Here is a 14,475-nt window from a genome sequence, read left to right on the forward strand (position 1 = left end):
ATTATAAAAACTCAGGCTCTAAAAAGTGACAGAATGCTATAAGTTGATAACAGAGCAAGCCACATCATGAATATTGAGGGACTGCAATAAATACCCTTGGTGGCATTTATTATGAAAATATTTACTTGTGACTGGAGAAGCTAAAGGCATTGGTATATTGCTTCAAGCTGCAGTGGAAACAGCACACCCCATGTTTTGCAGTGTGGGAAGAATGGTAAAGCGTGTCTACGGGTTGTGTGATGAAGAGGAAGACAAAAAAGAAAAACAAAAATTACCTATTTGATGTGTTTGATCTTGGTACTTTCTCTGTTCCTCTGTCAATCCTGTGATGAAGAGATTAAAGAGAATCAACAAAGTAAAAGCAGAATATGGATAAACAAGTCAAGTGGGATTTAGTCTGGAAGCCAGAGAATGTTAGCTATGGTAGGAAAAGGAATTAACATTTAACCTTCCATTGTGTACCAGGCTCTGTGCTGAAGTGTTTAGGCAGGTTAGGGATATTATCAAGGAACTTAACGTTCTACCTCCACGTGACTCGCACACTCCCCCCCCCCCCCCACACACGCACGCAAACACACAGCCCTTTACTAGTGATATTGATCATAATAGTCTTTTTTTTTTTAATTTTTTTTTTCAACGTTTATTTATTTTTGGGACAGAGAGAGACAGAGCATGAACGGGGGAGGGGCAGAGAGAGAGGGAGACACAGAATCGGAAACAGGCTCCAGGCTCTGAGCCATCAGCCCAGAGCCCGACGCGGGGCTCGAACTCACGGACCGCGAGATCGTGACCTGGCTGAAGTCGGACGCTTAACCGACTGCGCCACCCAGGCGCCCCTGATCATAATAGTCTTACTGTTTAATTATAAAAACAGGTCTGAGTTCTCGAAGTGATATTGATGGTGGGAAATTGCAGAGAACACATGACTCTTTTGATCAAGTCTATTATTCAGGTTTCACAGATAATTGTAAATTATCCAAAATTCTTTCATTTCTTTTCATCTTTGAATTTGTTGTTGTTGTTGACTTTTTCATTATTTTGATCTACACAAGGTATGAGAAAAAGATGGAAATATTCTCTACAGTGAAGTTTTATGGGTGATCATTTTGCTAGGAGAATCCCAATTTCAGATGTTCTTCCCATAGGCCTTCCGGGGTGGCCAGGGGATGCTTGCAGTTACCATAGCTAGTGCCTAGCCCTTGAACTGGGAGCACCATCAGCATGGACAACTGAGATCTAATTATTGAATATCATTTTACATGCTACATTAGTGTGTTTATTTTTACATGTTTTCTTAAGTCCTAGTTAGAAGTTAGGTGTGCTCCTGAGAATTGCACTCCACCTTGACCTCTCAAACAGAGGTAGAAAACATGTAAGATAAACATTGTACATTCTCCCAGTGCCTTAATTTTACTGGCATATTAAAGAGAAAATAGTGTCATATTAAAACAATCACAGAAAGCTGGTAGAACGTGAAATGGAAGACCTGAATTTGTATAGGCTGCACACTTGAATCGTGAGCTTATGGAATGCCGTCTCAGACTACACCGCTAACCCTGCCTCCCTCTCCATGTGCTCTCCACCCCTGGTGTACCACTTGTACTCCTTCAGAGACCAAATAAGCAGATTCTCCCTTTCAAAATTGAGCCTGAAAAAGAAAGAGAATACACATAATCTCTCTTTTTGGAGCCTGACGTGGCAGAAGCAATTTCTCTTCGTGTCGAATAGAAAAGTAGGAATTTCTCTCCCCCACCACCCATAATAACAAAACCAGAACAACGGTAATAATGATGATGACACTTGGAGGGGCTTATGGGTATGTACAGGTTGTTTATATGCATTCATTTCTAAAAAAATAATAATTTGGATGTTTATTCTAAAAACACGTGAAAAAATCTAGGTATCTTTTACTTGCTATGTTAGGTTTTAGTATCTGCTCTTGCTTTCTTTTAGTCATTTTATTCCAACAAACATATGTTCAGTGCCTATTGTGTATACTCATCAATCTAGGCGATGGGGATACAACAGAAAAAAACAAAAATCACTGTTTCCTTGGAGCTTATATTCTAGCACAGTGAGAAGAAAACAGACAATAAATAAGACAAATAAAAAATGAAACATTGAGAGGGCGATAAATGCGATAAAGAAAAAAGAAGGGAGGATAGAAAGTGGCTATGATGTTGCAATTAAGATCGTGTGGTCAGCAAATGCCTGGCATTTGAGTAAGGATCGGAAGGACAGAGGAACAAACCATGTAGGTGTCTGGGGAAGACTATTTCAGACAGAGAGAACAGCAAATACAAAGACACTGAGTCAGGAACAAAGAAGAAATCATAGATGGATAGAATCCTGAGAGCAAGGGAGAACGTACTCAGACCATGTGGTCAGATATGTCCCAAGGAGCTTATGACCAGATAGTCCATTGCAAGGACTTGAGCTTCACTGTGACATGGGAAGGTGACTGACCAAAGGAGACACATGACCCATCTTGTGTTTTAGTAGGATCACTCTGGCTGCTGTATTGAGAATGGATTATAAGGGAGCATGGGTAGAAATAAGACCACACAGGAAATTATTGCAGTGATCCATGGGAGAGACTGTGGTAGCTGGGCCCAAAGTGATGAGAGTAGAGGGGCGAGAAGCAGGTAAACTCTGATTATATTTTGAGATTTGTTCACAAACTGGGTGTGTGTGGGGTGTATGAGAGAAGAAGGGAGGGATGGAAAAAGGCATCAAGGGCGAATATGAGATTTTTCTCCTGAGCAATTGGACGGATGGACTGCCAGTAATTTGAATGTAAAAAGATTGTGAGAAGAGCTTTGGAAGATCATTTTTTCAGTTTTTCACATGTTATGTTAGGTGATGGACCATATAAGCCTGGAGTTCAAGAAGAAGCTCTGGGTTGGAGGTTTAAATTTGGAATTTATGAGCATATACTTACATCTATGCCATGAGAAAAATGAGATGTCCAAAATAACTTAGATGTGTTCTCTGTCACATTTTTAGAGATGAGGAGGAATAAGTAAAAGGAAATTTAACGGATGGTCACAAGAGATGTCCGGGAAGACAAGTCAACAAAACAATTTAAGAGGCATGTTGAACTGTGTCCTAAAATCAAGCCAGATAAGTGGCTTGGGATTTAGCTATCTAAAGATTGGTTTTGACCTTCATAAGAGCAGTTTCCATGGAATGGAGGGGCAAGAGCCTGACAAGTGTGGTCTCAGCAAAGAACAGGAATTCTTTGGAAACTGCTCTGTAGAGATTGGAAACTGCTCTGTAGACAGACATTTTCAGATTTTGCTTTTAAGGAAAGTAGAGAAATAGGGTATTATCTACAGGGGTAAATGGGTCCTTAGAACGTTTCTTAAACCTTTCTGTTGTTGGTTTTTCTTTTTGTTTGGGGTGGGAGAATGAATAGTATATTTGTGGACCAACCTTCCTGTGTACATCTGGGGATGAGATGCCAAAATACTGACAGAGATCTGTGAGGACAGGAGTTTTGGTTAGAAATAATGACTCTGTGAAAAGAGTTTGGATTATGGGGTCTTTGGGAAATGTTGGTGTTGTGCTGGGTGACATGAGAATACAAGCATTACCAAAGGAGAACAGAAGGGTTGCCAGAAGATGGATAGGGCAGCAGAAGAGAAAGGCATCCAAATGAAATATTACCTGTTTGCATTTTGCATAATGTTTAGGTTACTATAGTCCCAAAGATGTCAGTGAAAAATCTTCCACATGCCATAGAAGTTTAGTCTAGGTGAAACCTTAACAACAGAAAAAAAGTTAAATAGAATTTCTTCTTTCCTGTCCAACTTCTTTTTCTATCATGTCGGAAATCAGCATGCCTCTGTTGAGGAACCAGAACCATGATTTATGTTAATTAATGCATTTTTGTAACACCGTCTACTGGGAACTCTGTTACCTGATAATGGAGGTGTTCTGATGAAGTAAGTAATCTAGCTAATAAGCACCTACAATGTACGATTTAAAGAAATTGTCAGTTTTGAAACAAGTGTGCATATTGTAGATGTTGAAATGCAGACCGCATGGAGAGTTTCTTATCAACCAGCACCAATGAAGCCAAAGCCTTTGTTTGGGCACCACCGATTCAGGAACCGAACCTCTTCTTTCCAGGAAGAGAGACCGTCTCATTCATTCATCCATCCATCTGTACATCTAGGGTAGACGTTGTGAAGATAATTCCTGTCAATTGTGGGACTGGGAGACGGACTATGAGATTTGGGAATACTCCACTTCTTATTATCATCATCTTTGTGACGACTATTGCCTTTTCTCTCCATTCTTTATCGTATTCTTTAGGATATAGCATCCTAGTGGACAAACCACAAATATTTTACAAGATATCCTCTCTTTTTACAGCTCTCTTGTTGGAAAACAGTCACAGTGTGGTCTGAAACCCTGAGTTAGAAATGAAAAAGACTAGATTCTAGTACCAATTACTGTTTGGCCTCTCCCTTTGGGAAACAAAATCTCCAAACTATTATGTTCTTTCATTTGATAAGTAGGTGTACCATTGTTGTTACATTTGCTGTAAACTTGTATGGATATAATAGTATGGAAAACAGGAGAGTATCTTGGGGAGGAAAGGTTACATAATAAACATAGATAATGGCATAGTTGATGAGTTATCAGTTTTAAGATTGTGTATTCTCCAAACTGATACTCAGTTTTTTTTCTCCTTTCCCCAATATGTAAGGTGCACTGCATTTACTAGCAGTTAAGGATGTAGGAAGAGGGAAGAGTAAGGTATTACTCTTCACTAACACAAAATTGTTCATAGAACCCACATAATAAGCCGCTTCACCTTGCCGATTGGCAATTAAAATAAATGTTACTAAAATGTGTTAGAATTCACCAATATGCAAAACTGAAATTATAATTATGTCACAAAAATAGTGATGAAAATAACACTTCTAGCACATTTTAAAAACTGATTTTATTTTCCTTTTCAAGATTTGAAGTTTTAAACTCTTCACTTTGACCAGATGATTAGAAAGATACAGTTCTACTGATTATTTTTATACTAGAATAATCTTTCGTTATTAATCATTACTACCAATTAAAAATAGAAAATGTATGTGCTCAATTTCAAGAATTAAAAATAATGCCTTGGGAGTAGCATTTCTTTCCTGTGGTAAGAGGATTGTTGGATTTTCCAATTAAAGAAGTCTCCATACTGGAAATGAGTAGTCAATTATGAAAATTATTTCTGAGTAGTCAATTTGCATATCCCTAATTGTATTCATTTCTTTTGAAAGACTCAACTTGGAATTTATGATGTTTTGATTGATTACTCCTGCATTTGTGTTATTAATACTATTGCCAACGAGATTCCCTTATGAATGGGGCTTTCTGTGCCTTTCCTAAATAAATGCTTGAATCGTAAGTAGGTTTGTTTTATGTAATGAATGAAAAATATCTAAAGATTTACTAGCACATTTCACAGTTGCCCACACTGCTCTTTCCTGGGTTGACAGTAGCATCCTCTCGCTGCCTACTGCACACACATTTGGACTTTTCCACGACACTTGATGAGACGCTTGTGAAGGTCCTCCGTGGAGGTGCTATCTGCTGGCCAAAAATACACTTTGAGCAGGGCTGTCCTCACTGTTGATACAGCAGTGCTTGGGCAATTACTGGAAAATTTTATTTTATTTTGCCCTTCATGAAAAATGACTTGGAATGGACAATTAAATGTTTTATATTAATATTTCTATGTTAATAGTTCTATATTAAGAAACATAGTTCTCCTATGAAATGAAATTGAAATGAAGATAGTAATAATTTGGTTGAAAGTGCTGACGTTTAGTCTCTTTGGACTTGGCGTTCATTGGACTGAACCAGTCAGCACAGTGTCATGAAGGAAGAGAACAGAATTAAAGGGATGTATAAAAAGGGGATGATATCTATGTGCACAAAAGGAACACATTGTATGGAAATACACACATTCATTTGTTGTGATCGTGTCTAAAAGGGCAGCTGTAATTATGGATTTTATAATATCTCAGCTCTCCAAGCCTTGAATGTCCTCTTTTTTCAAGTAGACCTATCCTCAGCTTCTGCATCTTCGACTTTTCATTTCTGGAAACACTCTTAAAAATACTGAAGTCCTTTTAGGAATATTGGTGAAGGTGGCAAGGGGAAGGGGCAGCCATTTCCTTCTTTCAAAGAGCCAAAATTGGTTCTTTATTTCAAGAATCGGCAAACAATTAATTCCTGGCTACAATGCTTTTAGACCTATTGAGTGGAGAGTTGTGGGGCAGTAACATTCAAGTTTGACATTGTCAGAGGCCATTTTCTTTAAAATCAAATAAAGATCACAATCAGCGAGATACAGTGTTGTGTGATGATGCATGTCATACCAAGTAATGAGTGTTGTTGGATTTGTTTGTAGCTGATTGCTGTGTTTGATGAACAAGAACCACTCCACAAGATTGAGAGCCCCAGTGGAAACCTTGCAGGTCAGCAGACCCCAGATGCCTTTGAGACGGAAGTGGCTGCCCAGTTGGCTGCATTTAAACCAATTGGTGGGGAGATCGAAGTAACCCCTTCTGCTCTAAAATTAGGTATGTACATTTTCACTAGTATGTTTTTCACCTGATTGAAATACATCAGCTTGCTGATTATGAGTTGCTTCTACAATATGACGTATCCTCTTAGTATCTTTCTTTAAAAATCTGGTCTGTCTTTTCTTTAAATTATTTTCACATAGCTCTTTATAGTCGATGATGCTCAGACAAGTGGATGCGGTTTTTGCTTGCATTTCAGGCGAATCTGAACCGCATCCTCTCGAAGTATCCTACAGGACAGGCTGGTCTGTAAGTGATGTGGCTTATCTGTAGCCTATGAGGATCACTTTAAGAAAATGTCCCTGAAGAGTGTCATTTGGCAAAAGCTAAGGGTTATCGAGGAATTTGGACTAGAAACAAAGGTCACTTTCTGTTTCAGCCGCCTTCTTTTTCTCCCCAAATGATGTATCTCAGAGTTTGGAGGAAACGTTTGAAGTTAATTTCTTAATTTTGTCCTCCTCATTTATTCAAGCGAGAACAACCCACCTGGTAATTTTGTTCAGAATTCTTTATTTTTGTTTTGAAGGCATTGGAAGAAAAATAAACATTCTTCTACAGTTTCACTGAATTTACATCTCCAAGAGAAATGTCAGTTTTTGGTGATAACTCTTAGAGATAAATTTAGGTCCGTTTAACAGCATGAAGCTTTTGAAAATCCACTAACATTTTGGTACTTAAGACAAATTTTCATTCCTGTTGAATGTATGCATATGTTTTGAGACTGCTCTGAGCACCTGTTATATAGGTTAATTCTCCAGATAGAAGAACAGAGGCTTTTACTACTTTGCAAGGGGAATCTTTCGCTTGCAAAGCAAAGAACATGCTTAAAATTGTAAGTCCTAGAGAGTACTCGTTTTTCCCATCTGAAACAAAATGTTTACTGTAAAGTTTGTTTTACATACCACAATATTGAATACCCGTATTTGGTACAAATGTTCTGGAAAGCATCTGTGGTGCTGCCTTTGTAACAAACCAAGTAGAAATTAATGACCTATAATCTTCACAATTCTCCTCTATCCTTTGGAAACCCGGCCAGTGAGGCCGTGTGCTGGAATGCAGACGACGGAGGGCCTTGTGGAGGCGTCTCTCCGTCCACAGCGAGGTTTATGTCTTCCACAACCTCACCACCCTATCATTCATTTGCATAATGGATGCCTTTTTATCCATTATGCAAATGGTGCGGGAGGAAAATTAGGCAATAAGGGAAGACGAAAGGAGAAAATTGTTCTTGCTTGTTTTAATATTCTATTTAGAAGCGAGCACTGTGTGGTCTTCGAAAGGCTGAACCTCCAGGGGCCCTGGGCTTGAGAATTTGTTTTCACCTTTCTCTTCGCTTTCTCGGGGAAAAAAAGAAGTTTGTTTTTCTTAAGATTTTCAGCTTCTTTTGTTGAACCAACTGAGCAATGCAATGTTGAAGTCAGGAAGAAAGGTAAGCTGAGGTTCTTTTCCTTTGAAAGTGAATTTTGTGCTTCCTGAGGACGAATTTTTGGTAAGAGAGACAAAAAACAATCTTGATTAAATGGGAACTGCATGCCAGGCGCCGAGCTCCAAGCGATGCACTAAGTGTCCTAAATCCTTTACTCATAACAACCCATTTCAGCCTCACGGTACTTAGCTAGGTTCTGTCATTCCCCTCCTTTAAGAGATGAGGAAACAGGCATAGGGTACTTAAGTGATTTATCCAAAATCACATAGTTATTGGGTGGCAGAGCCAGGATTTGAACCCTCTCTGGCTCCAGTGTCAGGAGCAAATTTTCTGAGCTGCCTTTCATGTGCTGTTTATAAGAGAATAAATTGATAGAGTTTGTCTGCGATTTATGTTGTGAATATAAACCAAAACTCTGAAAGTGCTTATTCACTTCTTCAAATCCATTTCACGTGGTACTATAGATTAAATGACGAGATTAGCTAACCTTCTTTATTAAGCGGTCAGCGTGGCTTTCCAACCAATGGGTCTGGAGCCCTGACGTCATCTCCAGTTCTTCCTCTTTCGTTCCTGCCCTCCTCACTTTCTTCCACGTTCATGTACATGAGTGTCGCAGCAGGCCAGAGCTTTATCATCAATCAGACGATTGCAGAGGCCTTAAACTGACCTCTCTCTTTACAGGGTGCACCGATCCTTGCTTCTGTTAGGGCTGCCTTTCTAAATCACAAACCTGATTATATAACTCCCTGCCTAACAACTTCCAATGGCTTCCTATGGCGTGGAGAGCCACGTCCAAACTCATTAGCAGGCTGATGCAGATGGTTCCTCAGAATTAGCTGGAGGAATTTGGGCAGGGACGAATGATGAAAAAAATCCATCCCTTATCTATCCTCCGGGGTCCAGAAGATTGAGTACTTTTCATTTCTGTAACTTTAAAAGCAAAGCAAAGCAAAACATGTATCAGGTTTCTCAGAGAAATTAAAGAAGGAAGCAACACCACCTGCTTGGGTATCTGCTTATTCTGTTTTCCTTTTGTTGCTCTCAGGGCAGGTGTGGTCATGGATGGGACAGGTGTCATGGTGGGGTGGGGTGATATGCAAGGCAGCAGATGCAATGCTCATGGCTCTCCCAGGAGTGTGACCCCGCGGCACCATTGGCTCCACACCAAGATCCTGTTGAGATAAAGGGGAAGGAAGTGGTTAGTGTGGAAGTAGCCTTTGTGTTCCAGTGATTTCACCATAACAAGGTGCATGTAAAATGCCAAACACCAGAGCCCCAGCTCTTCATCTCTACTCCCCACTCTCCTCCCAGAGGCCATTGGAGCTGGTTCTACTCCTCATGGGGGGCTCATTGGTGCCAGCTGGGACAGCAGAAGCAGAGCTTATTCTCACTTATTTTCAAATTCTTAAGACCCCATTCAAGAAAATGGGGAATTTAACCATGATCAGCTCACATGCTTATCTCTCCTAATGAGACACAATTTAACAAATAATAGGAATCAAGACATTTTTATGATTAGGTCATATTAATCACCACAAATTTGTGTTTTATTTGTATCTGAGATAAAAATATGCTCAATATTCAGTGTAGTTTTTATATCATTTTCAACAGAAGATAATCGTCAACAATATTCGTTAAAAACCAACAACATTCCCTGTATGCATACAGAAGTTCACCATTCCTGTTTTTTTCTCACAAGATGAAATACTTATGCATCAAATATGCAGCAAGTTCATATTTACAGGCTCTTCATGATCTACCTACTTTCTCTCTGCCTGCCTCTCTTACTGGCCACTCTTCCACAGTTACCTTAACCTGCAGGCACCATGAACCACTGGCCATTCCCCAGATTTGCTTTCTTTTAAGCCTCTGTGCTTTTGTAGGTACTGTTCTCTTCACTTTGATTCCCCCCTTTGCCTCTTTTTATACTTGATGAATTTGTACCTACCTTTTTTTAAAAAATAATTTAATATTTTATTTTTGAGAGAGAGAGAGAGAGAGAGAGAGAGAGAGAGAATCCCAAGCATGCTCTGCACTGTCAGCATGGAGCCGAACGTGGGGCTCAATCTCACGAACCGTGAGATTGTGATATAGGCTGAAGGAAAGAGTCTGATGCTTAACTGACTGAGCCACTCAGGTGCTCCTGTATCCACCTTTTAAATTCCAGCTCAAATATGACCTTGTTTATAAAGTCTTGTGCACATCTTTCAGATAGTGCAGTGGGTAACAATAGATTTCTTAATATTTTATTTGGCAACGATGAGTTACAAAGATGAAGTGAAGAACTCTTCTACTGACCTAAACGGGTTCATACTCTTATATATACCCTATAAGCTAATGGGATATATATATACTTATTTTTAAGAGGAGTTTTAAATCAGTTGGGCATCTATATAATCCCAACTTTATTCATTTAAATTGTTTCTTACCATTTATTTTCCAGTGGTTTTTCTAATGTAATGCTAAATGACTGAGTTCTGATGTAGAATAATTTGCTAGTTTGGGCTAACGCTTGATGATTCTATGTTTCTGAAATTGATCAATGCTTTCAACTGTATAGCCTAGAGATTGCTAACCTAAAAAACCTATTTAAAAGAAGAGACATGGTAGAACACCACCAGGTAAAACAGTAAAGAATCATATTCACAGAGTCCATTTGGGCTTTAAAATCATCTAGCTCAGGGATTTCCCAGGTCTTCTTTCTGGAATCCTATGGTACTTCTTAACATATTTTGGAATTTCAACAACTACGTGATCATAGTGAATTAATAAATGACATATATTGTGCACTGACATTCTGGATGCTATTCTAATTTATTCACTTTCACTCTTTGAGAAATAGGACTGGATATGCTAGCAGGAGGAAGAGGGATGCAGAAGGCTGTTGAGTAGGCAGCAGAGAATCCTTATGCCTTTTAGAAGGTCCTATAGTGGAGAAACTCACTTCCACTCAAAAGAATTCTTAGTGCCCTTGACAGCAACTTTTGTAAGATGCTGGTCTAGACATAGTTTTATAGAATTTCATAATTAGCAGTTTTCTGGACAATTGACATTATTTTACAAATAATCAAATGTGCGCTCTGATGTCAAGTAACTAGTTGGGTAAAAACGCGAGTTGGAACCTGCGTCTCTTGGCTTCTAGTACAGTGCTCTTTCAACTACATGACAGTTTTTGGATTAATTTTAGTTTTCAATTATCCATGTCTTTTAATACTATATGTGATAAAATACCACCTCATATCCTTTTAGAAGTGAGATAGAGTGTAAATTAATAAATAGATACTGTGAATAGCTGTAAATCAAAAGCTAATAAGGGAATAAAGACCAGAAAATTAAGATGGAGAAAATTTCTTTTAAATCCTTCTGTAGGTTTCAAAAAAAATGAATTTGCTTCTGCCTTCTCATCCCTTGTATGTTTGTGCATACACACATGCATGCATGTGTTTATGTCTGGGGGGAAAACTGAACCCAAACCAATATGTTAATGGGATACATAGGTGATTTTTTTCTATATTGTGGATATTTGTTGTATTCTCTTCTCATTGCAAGTTTCTGCGTGTAGGGCCTTGTGTCCATAAGACAAACTAGGACAATTATTTTGAAATTTGGAAGAGTAAGTCTTTTAGGTTTCCCCTAGGCTGTTCCTGTACTGACTTTTGATCTGTGGTAGCAGACCTTCTGCTGTTCCTCAGAAGACCTTGTGAGATCATGGTCTCAAGGTTGGCCCATCCTCGTCCTTTGAGAACCAGTGATACGGACCTGGTCCCAGACCCTACGGTATTTGATCTAGTTGTGTTCCCAAGTAATCATTTAACCTATATCTATCAGGACCACCTTTTTCCAAACAAAAAATAAATCAGGACACAACTGTCATTTCCATAGAAGTGAATATTCTGAACTGAGACTGTCCGGGTCTCTTTGTGATGTGTGATCACCGTGTCTCCTTGGCTCACAGTTTTCTCATCTATAAAATAGACCTTGTTTGCCCTAATAGGCTATGATCTTTTTTAGGAGAATTTCATTCATTCTAAAGCTGAATTTGAATCTGAGTCCATGTGTCTGCCAATTTCTGTCCCATGGCCTCAATTAATTCGTAGTTTTATTTTGGACCTTTTGATAATTTTTTTTTCAGGACTTCTTGACTGACACTTGATATGTTGGGTCCAAGCTTCAGTGAGAAAACATTTTCTTTGGTTATAATTATCTTAGCAATGTAATTTAAACAGTGTGTCAGGATAAAACATATTTGGAACTTAGTTGTTGCTAGGCTTGTGATCCGTATTACCCAGATATAAAACAATTTGATTAAAGTTTGGAGTTGAAATGGTGTTAGCTTTATTCTCCTCTCGCGTGTTAAACTTTGAAGATGAGCTTACTTTCTATTTGAAAGTGATTCTTGTTTTTGAGACTTGAAAGCTGGAAGGTGCCTCAGATGCTTTATTGTTTCCGTGTGTGTTTGTGCTTCAAAACTGAAATGGAAATTATGATTGTTTGTTATAATTATTTTCAAAACACTGAATTTCCCTTTCTTTTCAGTAGTTCTCAGGAAAAAAAAAAATATATATATATATATATAGCCATAGATTAGCGTTGGAAATTGTGACCGTTTTCTATCTGATTTTGTCTAATTTACTGCATAAGGGAAACATATGGGAACATTTGTCTGAGTTTTTAAGGAAACCAAATCCCTTTATGGCACTGATCTTCAGGAAAAAATAAAGAAGGGGGAAGTTTATTCCTTTAATTAGGCTGTAGTGTGTAAGTAGCTGCTGTGCCCGTAATGTGAGTTTAAGTATTGGCATCTGACCCTAGACAAACACAGTCACACCACACACATCGCAGAACTAAAGCTCAGGGCCAGGCTGGGCTTCTCCCGGAGCCTTTGAATTCTGACTACAAAGCGCACAAGCATGTGCGGGTTCCCCGTTGCTGGAAGCTTTCTGCTGTGGGCTGTGAAACCAGAGTTGAAATTACCAGGCAACTGAGGTCATTTGCTTGGACGACTCCATAAGTCATAATTTGGTCACTGAGTTTCATCTTATTTGTTTCCTGTTGGGGCTGATTATTCAAAAGTTAACAGCTATAGAATAGCTTTTCTTTCTTTTCTTTTTTTCTTCCCTGTGAGCCTGGTATTTTCTTCCCATGCAGGCTTGCATGAATGATGTTGTAATTAGCTATGGTAACCTTGCCGGGCTATCATCAATCAGTCACAGCCATAGAGTCAACAAAGTGCGTGCATGCTTTCTGCTATGACAGTGACTCAATCAGGGCTAAGGAGGTCACGGCGTTTCTAACCCATTTCTGGCATCATCCTTCTTTTCCTGTTGTCTTGGTTTTTATTTTAGTTTGTTTTCAGAGTAGGTGAAAGTTGCTGGGGGGGGGGGTGGGTAGACAGATTATGTATCAAATATTTAAAACATTTTTAATACTCTGGAAAAAGGCCTGAGGTGCTCGGTTGAATGAAAGAATAAAATCAATACCTAAAGACAAGCTACTGGTAACAAATATTACAAGGTAATTACCTCACAGTAGTAACTTTTGTTTGTGTTAGTGAAGGAGAAATGTGAAAAGCAGTTCAAATAAGAACTTTTCAGCACACTTGGCATTACCTTTTCTGAGTAGCTGTGGATGAATGGTCGATACAGGCATACTTCATAGACAGGCAATCAGTTTGTAACATTTTATAAAAAAACAAGATTTGCTTGAAAATATTCTGTACTCTTAGAAATGTCGTTTAAGTGAGATATTATTTATTAAATTATAGAATGTCAAACAAGGAATAATATTACTATGATCCTAACAGAACTACTGTTTCCATTTTTCTGTTTTCTGTCTAGTTTGTCTTTGTATTTTGTCTTAATTTCTTTTTTACTCTCTGCTTCAGTTGTCCTATCATCTTTTCAATTTTGTGTGCTATGTCTCATGGCTAAATGTCGTACTTAAATTGGCACTAAGTTGCTTGTACTCTATGAAAAAAAAATATTAAAGGGGAATTTCATTGAGCCATTTTTCAAAAAATGTAAAATAGTATATGGAAACCAAGCTTTTACTCTTGCTTTTTTCTAGCTTTAATTTTCTAAGGTGATTATATGACCTCAAAACACAAAAAACAAAAAATGCAAGTTCACCACCTCACCTTGGGCCTCTGGCTGATGCTGGACCTGCACTGAGAGCCTACAGATCCTCTCGTAAACAAGCGGAATGAAAGGTCACCTTCCTACTGCTCACTTGATACTAGACCCCTGGGTTTTCAAGCCTCTTTTGCACAATGCACTTAATAGTATGTCTGGTGGGGCCATGTTTGCAGAGGCCTAGTCCCTGAGTAGTGAAAATATTGTCAGCCATACTGTCACATTCAACTTTGGATAGTTCCTTGGGCCACTGATAAAATCATTTGCAATTTGTCCTTTTAACAAAAGAAAGGGAACACCCCCCCAATACACACACACACACACACAC

General features: G+C 38.7%; 1 protein-coding gene across 3 annotated transcripts in view; it reads left to right on the forward strand.

Annotated features, from left to right (window-relative positions):
• PARD3B (par-3 family cell polarity regulator beta) overlaps positions 1–14,475 on the forward strand; it is a 1,015,886-nt gene that overhangs the window by 400,133 nt on the left and 601,278 nt on the right. For all 3 annotated transcript variants that reach the window (XM_045480900.1, XM_045480902.1, XM_045480901.1), the window contains exon 3: positions 6,416–6,587. In XM_045480900.1, the coding sequence (XP_045336856.1) occupies positions 6,416–6,587 (172 nt within the window). The remainder of the gene's footprint in view (positions 1–6,415; positions 6,588–14,475) is intronic.

This window comes from Leopardus geoffroyi, chromosome C1, assembly GCF_018350155.1.
Source record: "Leopardus geoffroyi isolate Oge1 chromosome C1, O.geoffroyi_Oge1_pat1.0, whole genome shotgun sequence".
NCBI lineage: Eukaryota > Metazoa > Chordata > Mammalia > Carnivora > Felidae > Leopardus > Leopardus geoffroyi.